The 18,320-nt window shown below is 48.8% G+C and overlaps 1 protein-coding gene across 1 annotated transcript in view; it reads right to left on the reverse strand.

Annotated features, from left to right (window-relative positions):
- Positions 1 to 554: 554 nt before the first annotated feature.
- The window catches only part of PARD6G (par-6 family cell polarity regulator gamma), an 85,385-nt gene continuing 67,619 nt past the window's right edge, over positions 555 to 18,320 (reverse strand). The window contains exons 3-4 of the mRNA XM_008056494.2: positions 897 to 1,188; positions 555 to 864 (exon numbers count right to left, since the gene is read on the reverse strand). Coding sequence (XP_008054685.1) covers positions 555 to 864; positions 897 to 1,188 — 602 coding nt within the window. The remainder of the gene's footprint in view (positions 865 to 896; positions 1,189 to 18,320) is intronic.

The raw sequence follows: 18,320 nt of genomic DNA on the forward strand, positions 1-18,320 counted from the left end.
AAGTTAAAAACACGAATCTATTTTTTAAAAAAGTAATTTTAAAGCTTCATTTAAATAATGAAGTATTTTCAAAATGTAAATTTAAACATTTTAAGATGTAAAAATGAAGCATTTTCTGCACTTGGGCAGATCTTTTCTATCACTTTGCAAAGGCGCTGGGAACCACACTCAGGCCATGTGTAGTGTGTGTGTGCACCGACATAGCTTAAGCTCGGTGGAGAAATTCTCTAAAAACAGCATTTGTATGTTCGGTCCAGAAGTTGAAATAAAGCGCGGGGCTGACGGTGACGATGAGGTTGTGGCTGTTGGCGATCATGTCCGTGACTCGGCCCAGCGTCTTCCCGGCCACCACGATGCCGGTCACCTCCAGGAGCCCGTCGTTCACGGCCAGCAGCCCGGTGCTCTCGGCCAGGCCCCCGGGCAGCCAAACAACAAAAAGGGAGAGAGGAAGCAGACCGTCCTCCCCTCACTTTAAAACAGGAACACACGCTTGGGACACATTTCCCCTCGACACCGGCGATCACTGTTTTCGACGGGCCCGGCCGCCCGCGCGCCTAGAGCGTGACTGCCGGGCCGTGCTCCTCCACCCCGCCCTGCGGCAGCACCAGGCTGTGGCGCGGGTCGGCCTTCAGGGAGCTGAGCAGTCTGTGGATGCTGCCATTGCTCTCGCGCGCCGCCCCGTCCAGGAGCAGGTCCCGCTGCAGCCGGTGCGCGAGGCCTGTGCCGTTGACGCGCGCCAGGCTGGGTGCGTGCTGGGGCCTGGCGGGCCGAGGGGGCTCCGGGGCGCCCTCGATGACGACGTCGGCCTCCTCGTCGCTGTCCGCCTCGTCGGGGTGGAAGTTCTGCAGGACGCGTGGGGCCGGCGGGCCGGGGTCCAGGGCCTGGCCAGAGGCTGCGAGATGAAGATGCCGGGCACCTTCTCCAGCCCGTGTGGCGTGACGCGCACGCTGGCTCCGTCGCGGATGTAGAAGCCCAGCGGCCTCTGGCAGCCGTGCCGGTACAGTCGCACGCGGCGGTGCGTCTCTGGCAGGACGTCCACGTCGATGATGGAGGACACCGGGCGGAAGTCGTGCGGCAGGCCGATGTCCAGGTGCGCGCGCCGGCGCAGGCCCTCGTCCCGCAGCGCCACCAGTGCCTTCTTCTTCCGGGACAGAGTGCCCGCCCCGAAGTTGTAGTGGTCGGCCTCCTCTGCGTGGGCACAAAGGGGACAGTGAGTGGGGGGAGGGGCAGCCAGAAAGCGCGCGCCCGCACCGAGGGCAGGCAGCACAGAGAACTAGAACCCGAGGCCGGGCCCCAGGGGCCCGTTCAGTGACCTCTTTCAGCCGCCTGCGGCAATCCTCCGATCTGCGTAGGAGCCCAGGCAGAAAAACCAGAGACATTAAGGACCTTGCATTCACGGTCAAACACGCAGGAGCTGAACGTCCCTTCCACCAACTGACACGCAAAGGCACTGGAGTAACTCAGGGGCTGTTTTTCTGCCCACCTGATCCAAACAGCACTGGGGCCAAATTCAAGTGCAGTCACTTCTCTAAAATGAACTCTCTAGAGCTCTCCAAACTTCACCACAGACGCCAGGTTAAGAGATGGTAGTAAGAGCCTGGAACAAAGAACTAACAACAGGTGGAAGGTTTAAGTGTGCAGGAGTCTGGTGAGTGTGACACCCCAGCAGAGAGACACCAGGAGTTTTCAGGGAGATAGGAGGCTGGACTACAGGACTTCTTAAGCTTTACCCAGTCAAGTTCTTAAAAACAATTCCTCCACATATTTTTTTCTTCTTCAACTATAAGACAGAGACTCAGTTCTTTTTTCAGATTCATCATGTATAAGAAAGAGCATTCATTTTTTTTTTCCTATTTGTAAGCACCCATGAATTAATTCTACAGTGTTTGCTAACCAGCAATTCAGTGTAACTTAGCAGAGAACAGAACCATTCCTGGGCTTTGTTGGTTAGCAACTGATGAGGTGAACAAGCAGATGGAGATGGGAGGGAATGTGCCGTCCTTTTGCTTCCCGAAGAGCCTGCACACCGTGTGCCAATGTTATCTGGAGGTAGATGAACGCTCAGGGCCCACCCTATGCAGGCTCATGGTATGACATCCCGTGTACCCACGGAGCACCCACAGGCTTGTGGCATGACATCACGTGCTTGTGGAAGTGTGAACACTTTACCCTAAAGCTGGGCTACTGTAAAATAAAAGTCAAATGGATTAATCAACCAGAAAGGCATTGTAAGGAGCTCAGTCTAAAGTAAATATAAAGTAAGGGATTGTGGCATTTGGAAACTCTGAAGAAACATTTTCCTCAAGAAACAAAATAATTCTTCCTTTGATTTTCATAGTAAACCTCTTCTGTGTCTACGAGGCTCTGTAGACAGGTATTTCAGGGAGCAGACAGAAGGGCTTGATCCCCATGGAACCTTCCTCCCAGGACACACACGAGTCTGTGGCTCTGCACACGCGGTCCCATGGAGTCCACTGCATCTCACTGCGGTCTACTCTCTGGGCTTGGAGACCGACTCCTTTACTTTGCCAGTGAAAATCTGACCAGGTATACCACTTCTTGCCCTTCCTCCCTTTTGTCAAGGGGTGACCATTTCTCTGAAAAGTGCTCCCGGCTCCCAGGCCCCTGGGGAAGGCTGGCACATGGGCACCCCAAATCCGACTTCCTTCTTTATTTACGTGGCTGCGAGAGACAAAAGGCTGATGGATTAAAAAGAAACCACAGGCGGGGGAAGCTGGGTAAGAGAAAAGGGAAAAGAGAAGGAAAGTGAGTCAGTGACAGTCCTGGGAGCCGGCAGAAAGTTCTCTTAATTACCTATCAACAAGAATATCTCTCTGGGCTGAATTCCTGCCAAAAAGGTGTGGCATTTCTTTCAACTTACAAGAACCAAATGCCCACCCTCCCGACAGCACACAGGACTGCCAAGCACACCCCAGCCAGGAGGACTGGGAGCCCCCCTATGAACAGGCAGCTCCTCGAAGGAGAGACTGCCAGGCCCCAGGGGTCAGTCAGCTTCTACATTTTGGCGAGCAGGCAGGCCCTGTTATGATTTGCTTTGGGGATGTGGAACACTGTTGACAGCTCTGGAAAGGACTTCAAAGACAAAATTACTTCCACCACAGAGGCAACATTCAGGCAGCTTGGAAAGGCAGCCGGTGCTTGGGCGTCTCATCCCTCAACCCAGCAGTGCCGTGGCTGCCTAGACGAAAAGGCCCTGGCAGAGGCTCTGGAACATGCTAGAGGCAGCAGGATGAACACACCCGGGAGCCAGGACGCACTAGGGCGAGGACAGTTGCCAGCACTCAGCACATACCTGCCCCCAACTGAGTCTGCCCAGCATCGATCATAGCACCAACGGAATTATCATCGTTACTTATTCCATACTGACGCGTGGAGGTGAGGTCTGGATGACTTTTAAAATTATATTTGTGATATTCCTTCCCAGGTGTGGTTGGCCTGTATCTATCAAGTCTCTTTCTATACACTCACAAACACGTGCATGGGTAGGGCTGTCTGTGCTTGTTTTATTGAAACGGGATCTCAGCTCTTGGCCAGCATCCAGCCTCCCTGCACCTTATGGACTCTGCCAGTGCTTATTCGGTGACCTCAGGGACACAGAGGAGTGAGCAAGTCCCTGCCCTGAAGCAACCATGAAGCCAGTGGGAGGGAGAAAGACCTCATTTTAAATACAACCCACGGGAAACACCACAAGACTGGACGTGCGCAGACACAATGGGAACAGTGAGGGGTCTGGGGAGAAGGATGGCAACTCACGATGCCTGGGGGTGAGGTGAGTAACCTGGAGTTCATATGCAGGAGGGTGAGGGGCACCGGGAGGAGGTGCATCTGTAGGGCTGTCAGGTCCAGCGGCTGCCGCTGGTTGGACTGACCAAGGGCCTGGGACTGAGTAAACTCTCCCCAAATTCCAGTAAAGGCATCTGCCTGGTGAAGGCTTGCTCTCACTGGGAGCGGGTGTGGACCTAGAGGAGGTCAGGTGGAGGATGGGATCTCCCAAGGCTCAGGTTAGCCCCATTTCCATGACACAGGTTCTTTCCAAGGGGTCTACTCGCATAACAAAGGCAAGCCTGTAGGTGGTATGTTGCGAAGCAGGTGACCGCCCTCATGCTGCTCTTTGGGGGTGGGCACTCGGGACTCTTTGCTGTTTTGAGGCAGGAAGGAAGCAGAGCCTCCCAGAAAAGATAGCCTGTATGCAATGGTGCATTTCCACGTGTGAGGTTCTGAACAGCCTCTGAGGCCTGCAGTGCACAGGCAGAGTGAAGGGAGGCAGGACCTGGGTGAAGCGAAGTGCTGCCGCGCCCAGCGTCCTCTTTCTTTCTACCCCGGACGCCCAGAATTTCAGATGTGATTCCATCTCCTCTCCCAGGGCTGGCTTGTTTTCAAGCCCCAGTTCACCAGCCACCTTCCTGAAGCCCCAACACTAGGCTGGGCCGTCCGCCTACATGGCACATTTCTTTCAGTGAAACCACAAGCATGTCTGCGTCAGGAGGGCAGCCCGGTCCCTGTGGGGTGGGCGAGTGCTCCGATCACATTCCTGGTGGACCAACTGAGGATCAAGTTCAGAGCTGTGGATACAGAGAAGGGCACCATGGGGGTCCTCCTCTAAGGGGTCTACAAGTCACTTAGGCTGCAATAAAAGCACATGTGTGGACTTCTGCCTGCAGGAGGGGTTGAGTGGTGAAGTTCTTCCCATCCCACCCGCTAAATTCAACAAAAACCCTGGATGATACACACAAAACAAGATGACACAGGGGAACAAAGGCAAACTAGCTGGGGCCTCAGTACGGTGCCCCCCTCCCCCCGGATTTTCTCTTTGCCTCATTGGCCCAGACTCAGAGCTAAAGGAGCCAGTCACCTGGACATGCCAATAGACACAGACCAAAAGACCCCAACATAAGTCTGCTGTGTCTGTCCAAAGACCAGAAGAGGCAGCCTGAAAGGACAAAGCATGTTGGACAATAACTGCTCCACCTGTCCAAACACAGCAGGAAGAGATGCCACCCTGCCCCACTCAGAGCAAGGGCCAGGCATGGGGTAAAAACCCAGGACTTTTTAATCTTTTTTTCCATGGGCTCCACAGCCCTGAGGAGGCCTCTCCTCTCAAAAACACTCAGAGGCTATTGTAATATCCCCGGGCCAAGCCTGCCTGGCCTCCACATCCTCCAAATCTCAAGGGGCGCTGTCTCTGTGACATGTTTTCTTTTTACCTAAAGAGCTCACAGCTTATGATCAGCATGCTTGAGTACTTTTTGCCAGCTTCACATTGCTCTTTCCTGTGTGGTGTCTGCATGCTGTGTCCACAGTAAGAGGATGAAGCTGTGCGTCCTGCGGGCCTTCAAGTACTTGAGCAGAGAGCAGCATTGTTTACCCGTCCAACAATAACGTGACACAAAATCCTAGCTAACTTCAAATTAAGCCTTTCAATGATAGGTCTTTCCTTCTAGAACTTTAGTAAGGTTTATTTTTTTTTTTTTAAATGGTATTAGGTTAACCTCTAGGAATTTTCCAGAAAAACATTATAATTTATCATTTCCACTTATTTCCTAAGAAAGCTACCACTTTGCCACCATCTGGGCCTGTAAACAAATGCTGTTTCTCGTCACTTGTGTTTTCCTTCTGAATCCAAGGCTGGCGTGTCGGCAGGACACAGCCTCGGCTCCCTGACACCATATGGTCAGGTCGGCACGCATGCAGCACCCCGTCCTAATCATTAACTAATCCTTTCCTCCTCTCAGCTGCACCCCAAATTAAACCAAGGCCTGGAGGCAGGGCTGTGTGCGTCTCTCCTGGCAGCTCTACCTGGGATCTGGAATGCCTTTAGTGGGACGCCTTTAGCCAAGCAGGCAGCACTGCTTTGGACATCTGTGCCACAGTAGATACTGTTGACAGACCACCAAGCGAGGGTTGTGGGGGACCAGGAGGATTCCTTATCTCAGTGGAAAGTTCTGGAATTAGGTTTTTTAGAGAGGCAGGAAGCTGGGCTGCTCTCTGCCTTTTGACCACCTGCAATGCTGGCGTTCTCACTGAACATTGGTGCCCACGCTGTGGAAAGCACAGGTTCCGGAAAACTGGAGATTTTCCAGTTTGTTAGTGTCATGCTTACTTTCTAGCAATTCATACACAGAAATATAAACTATTTCCCATATTTACCGGTAAGTTAGAATGTTGTTATAACCAAAAGCAGCCCTTACTTTAAAATAATGTAGTATAATTTTGTTCAAAACACTGCTAATTCCATCTAGAAAGCATACCAGCACAGAGGTGGCAGCTTCCAAGTTCATCATCCTAATTTTGGGGATATACAGTTTTGGTTTCAACATAGTATCACTAGACACTGTCGTTTTCAACATTATCAATCCACTTTAAATTACAGTAAAATATTCTAGCTGTACCAGATAAATATTTGAAACTGAATGTTGGTGTCAATTATTAAACTAAATGCACATATCTCCCCCTCCCTTAGAATCTGAAGGCATCAAGTTCATTGAAAACAACTGATTATAACCTCCCCATTGTCAGATCTAATTCATTACTAAACATGAAAACACACAATGGCTCAGTGCCAGTGTATCTTTTTTACAAGTAATATTTTCAACTTTCTGGTAAACGTCCTCTGTAGGTATCATCAGGCAAGTGGGGAGAACCTTGGCCCTGTCCGTGCTCCCTCGTTACAGGGCGCACGACTGCTTACAAAGCACTCACTCGGCACTTCCACCTTCCCAGGGGTCTTCAGGGCAGCACAACTGTCCCACCTGGCAGACCAGAAAGATGACTTTAGGGTGAATCTGGCCATGGTAGTGTCTCTCTTAACTACCTTCCCACCACCCTAGGGGGTTGTTATCATTGGGCACCCTCAAGGTCCCTTTCTCTATATCATGGCTGCCTCTTTTTTTTTTTTTTTTTGAGTTTGAGTCTCACTCAGTTGCCCAGACTGGAGTACAGTGGCCGCTCCCGGCCACCGCAGCCTCGCCTGCTGGGCTCCGGCGATCCTTCCGCCTCAGCCTTCCGAGCAGCCGGAATTACAGGCGTGCGCTACCACGCCCGGCTAATTTTTTGATTTATTGTAGAGATGAGGTCTCGCTGCCCAGGCGGGTCTCAAACCCGCGGGCTCAGGCAATCCCCTCACCTCAGCCTCCCAAAGGCGAGGGTTTACAGGCTGAGCCACTAAGCCCGGCTAGCTGCCTCTTTTTTTTTTAGCGATCCTGCAATTACAAACACCCAGCAAACCAGGGCCCCTAACTTTTTCTCTCTATTGTGCTGGCTAAACTCTTAACACCCCATGCTGACCCCTCTGGACTTGACCCTGCGTTTCCAACTGCCATGGTTTATTTAACTGTGCCTCCGAGGGAGTTTTAGCAAATTTAAAGATGTCAGGAGTCAGCCACTCCCTTTAGGGTCCAAGGTGTCAACATATGGGATAATTATTACCTTTCAGTATAAGACATGGATCAAAACAATGACAATGAACAATTACAACTGGGACCTACTGGACCCCATTAATCACACCCTTGCCATGGGTCCTCTGTTGGGATGCCCACCCAGGAGCAGCATATCACGTGTGGACACATATGTACGATGGCACAGGGAGAGCGCTGAGGACAGGGCACCTCAGGATAGTAAGCAGGGAGCCAGTCCTCCTGATGATGCATATTCAAGGGTTCAGGGGTCTAGAAGACCCGGGAGGGAGGAGAGTCCTACAGGAAACCCCCATGACAAGCAAGGCAGCAGTGCTGCTTTGCCACATTCTCATACAGTCTCGGGGTCCTGGGAGGAGGTGCTGCGGGTGGTTGGGCCAGGTCACTAAGACGTCCCCAGGTCCATCCTCACTCCTTCTCCCAACATCTCGGATGTCCTGAACCATGTCTCCCTCTCAGGGATGTGTAGTGAGGTGGACTAGCACAGGAACACAACCCAGGAGTAGTGTTCACCGGTTTTTCGAGGAGCAGAGAATGTACCCCCTTACTGTGCAGCACTCCTCACTGACCCAGCAGGCAGACCACCCAGGACTTGTGCAAAGGCAGGTTCTGAAGCCTGGGCCTGGAGTTCACCATCAGTCTCTGGTATGATGGATGCTGTGGGTTCATGGACTAATTCTGAGTAATAAGTGCTGATGAGCTAAGGAATGCCACCACTGGCAAATAGTTTTTTAAGCTTTTTTAAGGATGAACAAGGTAAGGGGCAAAAGAGTAGCTGGTTCAGGAGGGCGGGGAACATGCAGATACTTCATAAGAGCAGCTGTGTATGATTCTGAAGAGACGGGCTGGTCATGGGCTTTACTTATGCGTCCAAGGACCAGCGTCATCACTCTCCCAGCATCCAAGGGCCCAGGACACGTTCGGCATCGAACACCCTGCCCGCTTCCCAGTGAGCTGTGGGAGAGGTGTGAGAGAATTTATATATAGCCTTTGCCTGTCTGCAGTGGAGGACACAGAAAGGAGCCAGTCCCACCACCACCTTGCGTTCAGCCCAGTCTGCACAGAACAGCAGTTCAATTTCAAACTAATAACACCAGGGCAATAATACTGTAGAATTTCAGACAACAACCTACCTCGTTATCACTTTTAAAATATAAACCATTGCATGTGGACTTTATTAGTAAGAAATTCCAAACTATCTTAAAAATTTGTTCTAAAGAATGCCCCATTCCTAAAATTCCAACTTTGGTTTCTAAAATACCTTTCTTACAAGAGCAAAATTGTCACTGCTTCTTTTTCAAACAATATGTAAAATCTTATATTTTCCACAAAGCAAACAATCAGAGAGTTACATTTTTTTCAGGCAAATGTCTACCCACCTTCTTTCCGTATCCTGTTTCATTCAAATTAAATTATATTTTCTTCTTTCATTTCTATTTCTAGATATCCTCAATGAGGGGGGAAATAGAAATCTTATGAAGCTTTGACAGTCACAAGTTTTCAAACTAAAGACTGTCTAAGAAATAGTTTCTTACAAAAGAGCCCCTCCTATCACATTTGTGCTTGGCATGGATTAAAACTGGTCCTGATGCTCCCGTGAGAAAGGGTGGGAAACTGGTAAAGCCCGCCTCTTTCTAAGGTTTTCAGGGCCATCCTTCTGGACAAAGCCATCTGACTGAACTTTGGCAAACAGAGAAACAGGAGACATCCCCTTCATGCTCTTTTTGCTCAAGGAGGGGGACTGCTTGCACCTGAGGGCTCAGGTTCTGAGGGTTCAGATGGTGTGCAGGGCAGTGATTGGCACCTCTCAGCCAAAGGCCCTTTTCCTTTTTCCATCAGCCATTCCCTGAATAGGATCGGAAAGTGCATCAAGGTTCCATTTCAGATTACTGCCGCAAAATATGGCTACAGAGGGAAGACCACAGAGAGGCTGGCTTATTGGTGCCACGTGTGGCCTGCACTGTGAGAACTAGCTAGCTGAGCCCCCAGTGGCTCATCAGAGACCCCGACTAACTCCCTGTCCACCCGCCAGCTGCTAAGGACCATGCTGTTTTCTTGGCATGCAACCCCACAATGCAGAATCACCTTGACAACGTTGGCTTCCATCACTCTGGGATCCTAAACTGCATCATACTGTGAAACTTCCAGAATGATCCTAAACTCACTGGAGCACCTGCCTGTTTGGACGGATTGTTTCTAATTGATTAGGGAGGCTTCAGCCAGGACACAGGCTTCAGGGCACCGCCCCCTGCCCCACACCGAAGTGCGCAGAGCAAAGACTTCCCTCCGCTCCCCAGACCCTTTCCCTCTGTTTCCCCAGCACCTGGTGAACTCACCAGGCCGTCTTTTGAGTTCTGAGGATGTGTGAGTGATATGCACAGGTTCTGAGCCTCCCCTGACTGCCCACAAGGTCTCTAGGAAAAGGGTCTCCAAGATTCAAAAAGACACGTTTTAGATCTCACGTAAGATAAAAACAAACTTACATTTGGAGACTCTGCCTGGCTGCTAGTGTTGCCCTAAACAGAGATGCTGACAGACGGACAGATGGATGCAGGAACTACATGGGCAATGCAGGCTCAGCTCTCCCAGAAGATGGGTAGGAACTTCCTAGCAGGGACCACACTCCTAAAAGAATGTTTAGCATATTCAGGTTAAATGCAGCCAAACACAAACTTGAAAACATGGGAGGCAGGGGCTAGGCCAGCAGCTCATTCCAGGCCATTCAAAGCCTCTGTCCCCAGCCAAGGATTGGAGGTGCCTCTGCTAATTAGCTTCATGCTTGTCCTAGGGACCAAACTGGAGTGGGCAAATAAATTCAAATCGGCTGACAGCTACCCTCTGGGAAAGAGTTTTACCAGATTTATTCAAGAAGTGAATAACATATACCATAGATGTCTAGGAATTCCCAACAAAAAAGTTGACGCACTTTAGTTTTAACTGGCAGACTAGCAGAACACTTTTCTCTTTGCAGTTAGCTGTTACAGCGATGCTATGACAAAAATAAAACTTGTTTACAGGCAGCGATCCAATCTGCTCACCACACTGTCACAAAACACAAGGACTTAGAAAAGCGGCACCCACAAACATGACCCCACACTGTCTACTACATTCTCGCTTCCAGACCCAGAGGAACAGAGGCAGAGGCCTCAGCCTTCCCGCTGGACATTCAGGGGCTGGGGTCTCAAGCAGCAGGGGCCCCCCCTTAGGCCAGCCTGTTAGAGAAGGGGGGGCCCTCTTCTGTACAATTGCAGTGAACACCCGGTCAGGTCTTGACCTAAGATGGGAAGATGACTGGAGTCCACAGACGGGAGCACAGGCCAGCTAGGAGGCCTAGGAGGGAGGGGGTTTCCAGGCAAGGCGAGCAGGTGAACTTCAGGGAGGGATGGGGGAAGGCAGGCCAGGGTGCTGAGGCGGGCTCCAAGGGGAGATGGGACCCAGAGGAGGAAAACTGGCAGGGCACAGATGACCCAAGACTCCAAGGCCAGACGTGGGTGATAGGGCTCTCTGCCTCCTGACTGACCACACAGGCAGGTCCACCAGCCTCAGAATCTGAGGTCCAGCATGCTGGGGACAGAGCTCATCTGGCCTCCAGTGGGCACAGGTGCAGAAGGAAGGCTCCTCTGGAAGGCTCAACTAGCAGGCCTCATGGGCCATCCCTGAGGGCTTATGGTAAACACACCAGCTATGCCTGAGGTTGCATGGGCATCTGACGTCACAGCATGTAGTATCTGACGTCACCACGTACGGCATAGCATGTAGTATCTGACGTCACCACGTACGGCATTCCGGGGGTGAAGCATGAGGCACTACAGTTTTTGTTGTTGTTTTGGGGGTCAGGGTCTCATTCCATCACCCAGGCTGCAGTGCAGTGGCACGGTCATGGCTCACTGCAGCCTTGACTTCCTGGGCTCAGGCGATCCTTCTGCCTCAGCCTCCAAGTAGCCAGGGCTGCAACTGCGTGTCACCACACCTGGCTAATTTTTTATAGAGATGGAGTCTGGCTATGTTGCCCAGCTGGTCTCAAACATCTGGGCTCAGCAGTCCTCCCGCTTCAGCCTCCCAAAGTGCTGGGATTATAGGCATGTGCCCCCGTGCCACGCCTAGGTTCAGTTTTATCTGGCCTGGTAGGAAGGACCTTCCATGCAGTCAGGTCTGACATGCCTAGAGTCCCACAATCCCAGGAGACCTTGACCTGAGACTGGGCAACCCTAAGAGGGGTGGCTCTGTGCTGGCCATGCACGCATCACCAGTAGCATCTCCTCTCCTTCCTGCCAGGCCAGGGCCACTCCCTTAGAGGTCATCCATACACCCTGGAAAGCATCCTCTGTTTTTCAGGTGCTCAGTGTTCTGGACATCAGTTATAGTGTCATCACCAATATGATGAAGGGGGTGAAGACCAGGAACAACACCTCAGGAGCACAGGACTTGGCCTGCCTCATGGGACTATCACCCCTGAAGCAGCAGCTTCAAGAACACGTGACACTCTCCTCAAACTCACCAATGTATACTGGGTTCACACACTGGACTAGGAAATCAGACAAAGCTGCCTGAAGTTCCTATGGAATCTGTTCTCCTCCAGCACAGGGGCCACTGGTCTCTGTGAGTCTGTGCTGCCATGCCAGTACACAGAGGTCCTCAATAAATGTTTCTAAAACCACAGAACTGTCCTCACCAGCATCACTCATTAAGTTTTGTTGAGTATTCTGAAATATTTATTTCACAGTTTGCAAAGATGGGAGGTGACTGGGAAGTCTAAGAAAGCTTGAGCTTATAAAATGAGGGTCTGCTTTCTGAATTAATATAAACAAGGAGATTTAAAGTTTAAAGCTTGTAACTGAAGTATTTGCCACTGGACTCCTGGTCACCTGCTTATATATTTACTTAGTATCTGTACCAGGCTTGGCTCTATGCTATATATCAACTTTTAAACTTGTGTTAATATTGAAATTTTGACCCCCCTCACCATGAATCATGAATGTTCTTAATGGCATCCAGATTGGTGAATTCCTTTCAGAAGGCGTTCAACATACTTTGCCCAGATCCATCAGAGGAATCACAAACTACAGCAGCTCTAGCCTTACAAAATGTAATTCTTAAATCATAAGGCTTGGAAGTCAAAATCACCCCTTCCATGGGCTGAAGAGTGGATGTTATGTCAAGGCATGAAAACAACATTCATCTTGTACCTCTCCAAAAGAGCTCTTGAGTGACCAGGTGCATTGTCAACAAATAGAATCTTTTTTTCTGAGCAGTAGGTCTCCACAGTGGGTATAAAATATCCAGTAAACCATGCTGTAAACAGATGTACTGTCATCCAGGCTTCGTTGTCCCATTTACAGAGCACAGGCAACGTAGACTTAGCAGCATTCTTAAGGGCCCTAGGATTTTCAGAATGGGCAATGAGTACTGGCATCAACTGAAAGTCACCAGCTGCACTAGTCCCCAACAAGAGAGTCACCCTATCCTGTGAAGCTCTGAAGCCAGGCATTGACTTCTCTGGCTATGAAAGTCCTAGATGGCATTTTCTTCCAGTAGAAGGCTATTTGATCTACACTGAAAATCTGTTGTTAGTGTAGCCACCTTCATCAGTGATCTCAGCTAGATCTTCCAGAGAACTTGCTCTAGCTTCTCTATCAGCACGTACTGCTTCACTTTGCACTTGGATGTTGTAGAGACAGCTTCTTCCTTAATCCTCATGAACCAACCTCTGCTGGCTTTCAACTTTTCTCCTGCAGCAACCTTACCTCCTCTCTTAGCCTTCACAGAACTGAAGAGAGTTAGGGCCTTGTTCTGGATTAGGTTTCTGGATTTGGCTTAAGGGACTGTTGTGGCTGGTTTAATCTTCTGTCCAGACCACTCAGAGACTTTCTGTGTATAAGCAAGTGGCTGTTTCACTTTCATATCATTCGTGTGTTGACTGCAGTAGTGCTTTTAATTTCCTTCAATAACTTTTCCTTTGCAGTCACAATTTGGCGAACTGTTTGGCCCAAGAGGCCTAGCCTTTAGCCTACCCCGGGTTTTGACCTGCCTTCCTCACTAAGCTTAATAGTTTCTGGCTTTGGATTTAAAGTGAGAGATGTGTGACTATTCCTTTCACTTGAACACTTAGAGGCCCCTGCAGGGTTATTAACTGGCCTAATTTAAATATTGTTGTGTCTCAGGGAAAATGGAGGCCTGCAGAGAGAAGGAGAGATGGGCGAATGGCCAGTTGGTGGAGCAGTTGGAGCAGTCAGAACACACACAATATTTATCAATCAAGTTCACAGTCTTTTTTTTTTATTTTTAATTTTAAATATGTGGGGTATGAGTCAGGGTTAGGTATACAAATGTTATGCAGGTGCCTTTGTTGATGAAATGTGCTTCCACTTCCCCCCAGCAGTTTCACATTACTGTCAATCCCACCTTTGCCCTCCCCTGGCAGTTTCCCACTATTGCCAATTCCTTTCTTATAGTATTATGATAGTTGTTCAAGGTCTGCTTATGAGGAAGAACATGTGATACTGGGTTCTTTGTTTCTGTGATAGATCACTCAGTGTTATAGTCTCTAAGTCCATCCAACTTGCTGCGAAATTCATAATTTTTTCCTTCTTTATGGCTGCATAATATTCCATCATGTATACGTACCACATTTTTTTATCCAGTCCTCTTCTGAACGGCAGCATGGTTGGTTCCATGTTTTTGCTATTGTAAATAATGCGGCAATAAACATGCATGTGCAGGAATATCTTTCATGGAGTGATTTGAGTTCCTCTGGGTATATTCCTAGTAGGGGGATTGTGGGGTCATATGGGAGGTCAATTTTTAGATCTTTTAGGAATAGCCACACTGTTTTCCACAGAGGTTGTACTAGTTTACACTCCCACCAATAGTGTAGAAGCATCTGTGGTTTTTTGAGTTATTGACAATAGCCATCCTGATGGGATTTAGGTGGTATCTCAGTGTAGTTTTAATTTGCACTTCTTTGATGACGAGTGAGGCTGAACATTTTTTCATGTATCTGTGGGCTGCTCGTACGACTTCTTTTGAGAACTGTCTACTCACATCTTTTGCCCACTTTGTAATGGGGCTGTTTGTTTTTTTCTTTTCAGCCCAGTTGAGTTCCTTGTAGATCCTAGATGTTAGGTTGTTGTCAGATATATAGTTGGCATATATTTTTTCCCAATCTGTGGGCTGTCTCCCTGAAGTTCATAGTCTTATAAGGATGTAGTTTGTGGTGCCTCAAAACAATTACAACAGTAACATCAGAGATATGTGACCACAGATCACTATAACAGACGTAATAATGAAAAAGTTTGAAATATTGTGAGAATTACCAAAACGTGACACAGAGACACAAAGTGAGCACATGCTTCAGAAAAATGGGGTCAACAGGCTTGCTTTACATGGGGTTGCCATAAATCTTCAATTTGGAGAAAAATGCTATATCTGCAAATCGCAGTAAAATGAAATATGCCTATACTTTATACTCTGGGCCCTGTGCTTGTCTGCTCTCACCAGCTGACCCAAAGCCCACTGTGTGTAATCCATCTCCATCAAGGGCCTGAGCAGGCCAGCAGAAGTCGGGCACAGACCACTTGCTGCTGCACCCCTCATGTGGAATTTAGAATAATCCTTGTCTGAAAGGATACCTCTTTTTCTCTACCACTGCTCTCTTTGGCAATTGTTGTGTTTTAAATAACATTCTTTTAAAAATTACAGAAACAATACATGCCCACTGCTGTGTTTTGCAAGCTGTATACATAAACATCATAACATAAAACCACCTGACCCTCCACATTTTAGGATAACAACAGCGGTGGTATTCCTGTGTGTGGCTCACATGGTATGTTTGATATGACAATTTCCTCATTCATGCTGTAGATCTGGAAGTTAGTTCAGTATAGTATCTGCTCCAGACACCTGCAGTGGCTGCCTAAGATGCCAACGTATGGATCTGCCTGAACTCACTCAACCTATCTCTTGTTGTTGGGCATTTTTAAAGTTTGATTTCACTTTTTGATCTTAGGAATAATGATGAGGCAGACAGCTCTGTGATTATTCCTTAAGGTACGTTCCCAGGTCAGATGGCAAGCCCTTCATGAGGACGCGCATATACATTGTAAAAGAATCCGTCTTGGCTACCCTTCGCAGTTTGAAAGTGGGCCAGCATCCTACACATCCTCATTCAGCCACAAACTCAAAAACAAATTTAAGAAAACTCCACCAGTGTTAACTTTAATTTGCAGTGACAGGAATGATCCGTGCACTGCTTGTAGTACAAAGCAGTTGCCACTGACTGCAAACAGCTCGGGAGCAGATACTCAGCAGCAAACGATATGTTAGAGCTAGAAATGTGCAGAAGGAGGAAAGCAAACCTTGGGTCAAGGCACCAGCTGGCCCTGAGCTGGTGTCCAGTTAGGATGTGAAAAGCGAGGTTGGCGGGTAGCCACATCCCCGTGTGAGACAGGCCTTCTGCCCATGCCTCCCTGGCCAGCTTCACCTGCTGCCAGACCTCCCTGCCAGTCTGGCTGAATGCCTCGAGAGCCCAATCGTCTTCACCCAGCCGCCACAGAGGTTAGCAACTGCTCATGAGCCTGGAGAGTGCACCAGGTCTGCACCCAGCATTCCATTCGATTCTTATAACCGCTCAACAAGGGAGGCACCAGGCAGACACAGCAACGGAGGCACAGAAGTGCTATGTCACTGGGCTGGAGAAGGCCTCAGAATGGCACCCCTACCCCAACATGCATGACCATGGCACATGACCTTTCCTTGGCAACTCTGCTTTTTCCACAGAATCAGATGGATCAGGGCTGTGGGAGAAGACGGCTTCATCAGGCACCGGCATATGGTGCCCCTCTAGCCCTGATACCCTTCACAACCCACTTCCATCCCCAAATTCCTCATCTTTTCGACTCTTCTTACAATATTCCTTGTTCACAAACCACTCACTTTACTACTTTCTATTCAGTTTTTCATTACCTAAAGTGAGAGATAAAGGCTCCTTCTTTCCTTCTGAGGATTAATTTGTCTATTTTAAAGCATCATGAAAAGAAGTAGTAAGAGCTTACTAATCAGCCAAATGGCTGCAGGATCCGGAGATTTGCTGCTGTGAGTTGGCTAAGTTGTGAACCCCCATGGTCACCTGGAAATCACCTGGACCAACACCAGAGTCTCACCTACCCATGAGCAAAATGGCTGCCAGCTCAAATGGTAAAAAAAAAAATTAAAAATAATAGGGAAAGGAAAGAAGGAGGAAGTAAGCAGAGAGAGAGAGAGAGAGAGAGAGAGAGAGAGAGAGAGAGAGACACAGAGAACATGTTTTTCAGTGATGTCATCACGACACACCATGCAGGAGACTTTAGTCGCCAGATCAGTACTGCCTGTTAAAGCACCTCTTCCAGTCCCAGCTTGTCCCAGGGTAGTTAAGGCCAAACAGCTTCCCTCCCCATAATTAAACAACATGCAGACACATACAAAAAATATTCCACTGGATCTAAAAGCAAGCCAGAACAAGATTTTATTCTTAAAGACAACATAACGTCAACATTTTAAAAGTCTGCATATAAGTTGAAAAATAAAATATGCTGTGTATTAAGAAGAAATCCCAAAACTCCCAGGCAGTTTTATCTTTTCCTCTGAACTTTGTTTCAGAACCTTAAGACCTGTCTCTCACTCTATTTTCCCCTCAATCCCCAGCCCATGCAGTGCTCAAAACGATGCAAGACAACATTATAGCATGGAAGTGCCCCTTAAGGGTAGCACTTGAAATCCCACTAAAGTTGCATTCTTCAGAGTGTAGTGTCGGAAGCACTCCTACAGGTGTACCCCATTGCTCTTTATTGCCAGCCAATCTGATTTGCTGAGAATCATCTTCTGCTTTGTGATTTTAGGGCTGTGTTAAGTATTAGGATGATGAATTATTAGGATGAAACAAAGGTACAGGGATGTTGTTCTAGGTTAGGATTTCTATCATCTTCAATATGAATAATAAAAATCTTCAGATCTATGCTGTGCTCTGGTATAAGGCTAGAAGTATGTCTGGCCGGTATGAATTATTAAGGCACACGGAGGGCCATGGATCTCCAAGAAGTGGTTAAATGTGCCCTAAATGTATGTCCTAGCATTGTGGTTGCTTTTATCAGAGCTGATTACAAAGTCAAAAAAGGAACTTTAATAAGCATTTTTAAGAAGTAGTTCAATGCAAGTGCAGAACAAAATGTTAGGTGGTGAATCCATTAGGACCTTCTGGTAGTAAACAGCTCTAAGAAACAAAATTTGTGGTTTGTAGACCCCAAAATGCCAGGGTTGGCAGGTTTCAGCCAGGGACTGACCCAGTGTCTCGGCCTGCCAGGTTGTCTCTTCCCACCTCTGGGCACTTGCTCAGCTTGAGACTCCCTCACACCAGGGGGTCCCAGGAATAGGGGCTGTTGCCCAGAAACCAGCAAACATCTCCTCTGTAGCCTGTTCTGATTCAGGCATTTGGGCCACTCGGGGCCCATCTTGAAGCTGTGGGTGGATGATGCCTTAGGGCTTCCTTCCAGGGCAAAGAAAGAAACCCTGCAAGTCCAGTAGAGAAATGAAATCATGACTGGAGTTGCATATGTTTCGATCCTCTTGCTCTTCATTTCTGGGAAGGAGGCCGGTCCGTGCTGCTTCAGGGCATGGCACCAGACACAGAAACAGGCTACAACAGAGAGGGGACCTGCCCTTGCGGTATCTCCACGGGCATCATCTGCTGAAGGTTTTGTGAGGAGAGGATGGTCCTCGAGGATTCTTCAGGGTTTACCTGGCACTTATCCTCAGCAGGGAACAACTCAAGACCACCCACCTGCCAGAGCAAATCGTCTCCCTTCAAGACCAGGACTGACAGCTCTGGGTCACACCAAGGGCGCCCAGGTTGATGAT

This window comes from Carlito syrichta, unplaced genomic scaffold (assembly GCF_000164805.1).
Source record: "Carlito syrichta isolate Samal-C Ts95f unplaced genomic scaffold, Tarsius_syrichta-2.0.1 Scaffold302383, whole genome shotgun sequence".
Taxonomy (NCBI): domain Eukaryota; kingdom Metazoa; phylum Chordata; class Mammalia; order Primates; family Tarsiidae; genus Carlito; species Carlito syrichta.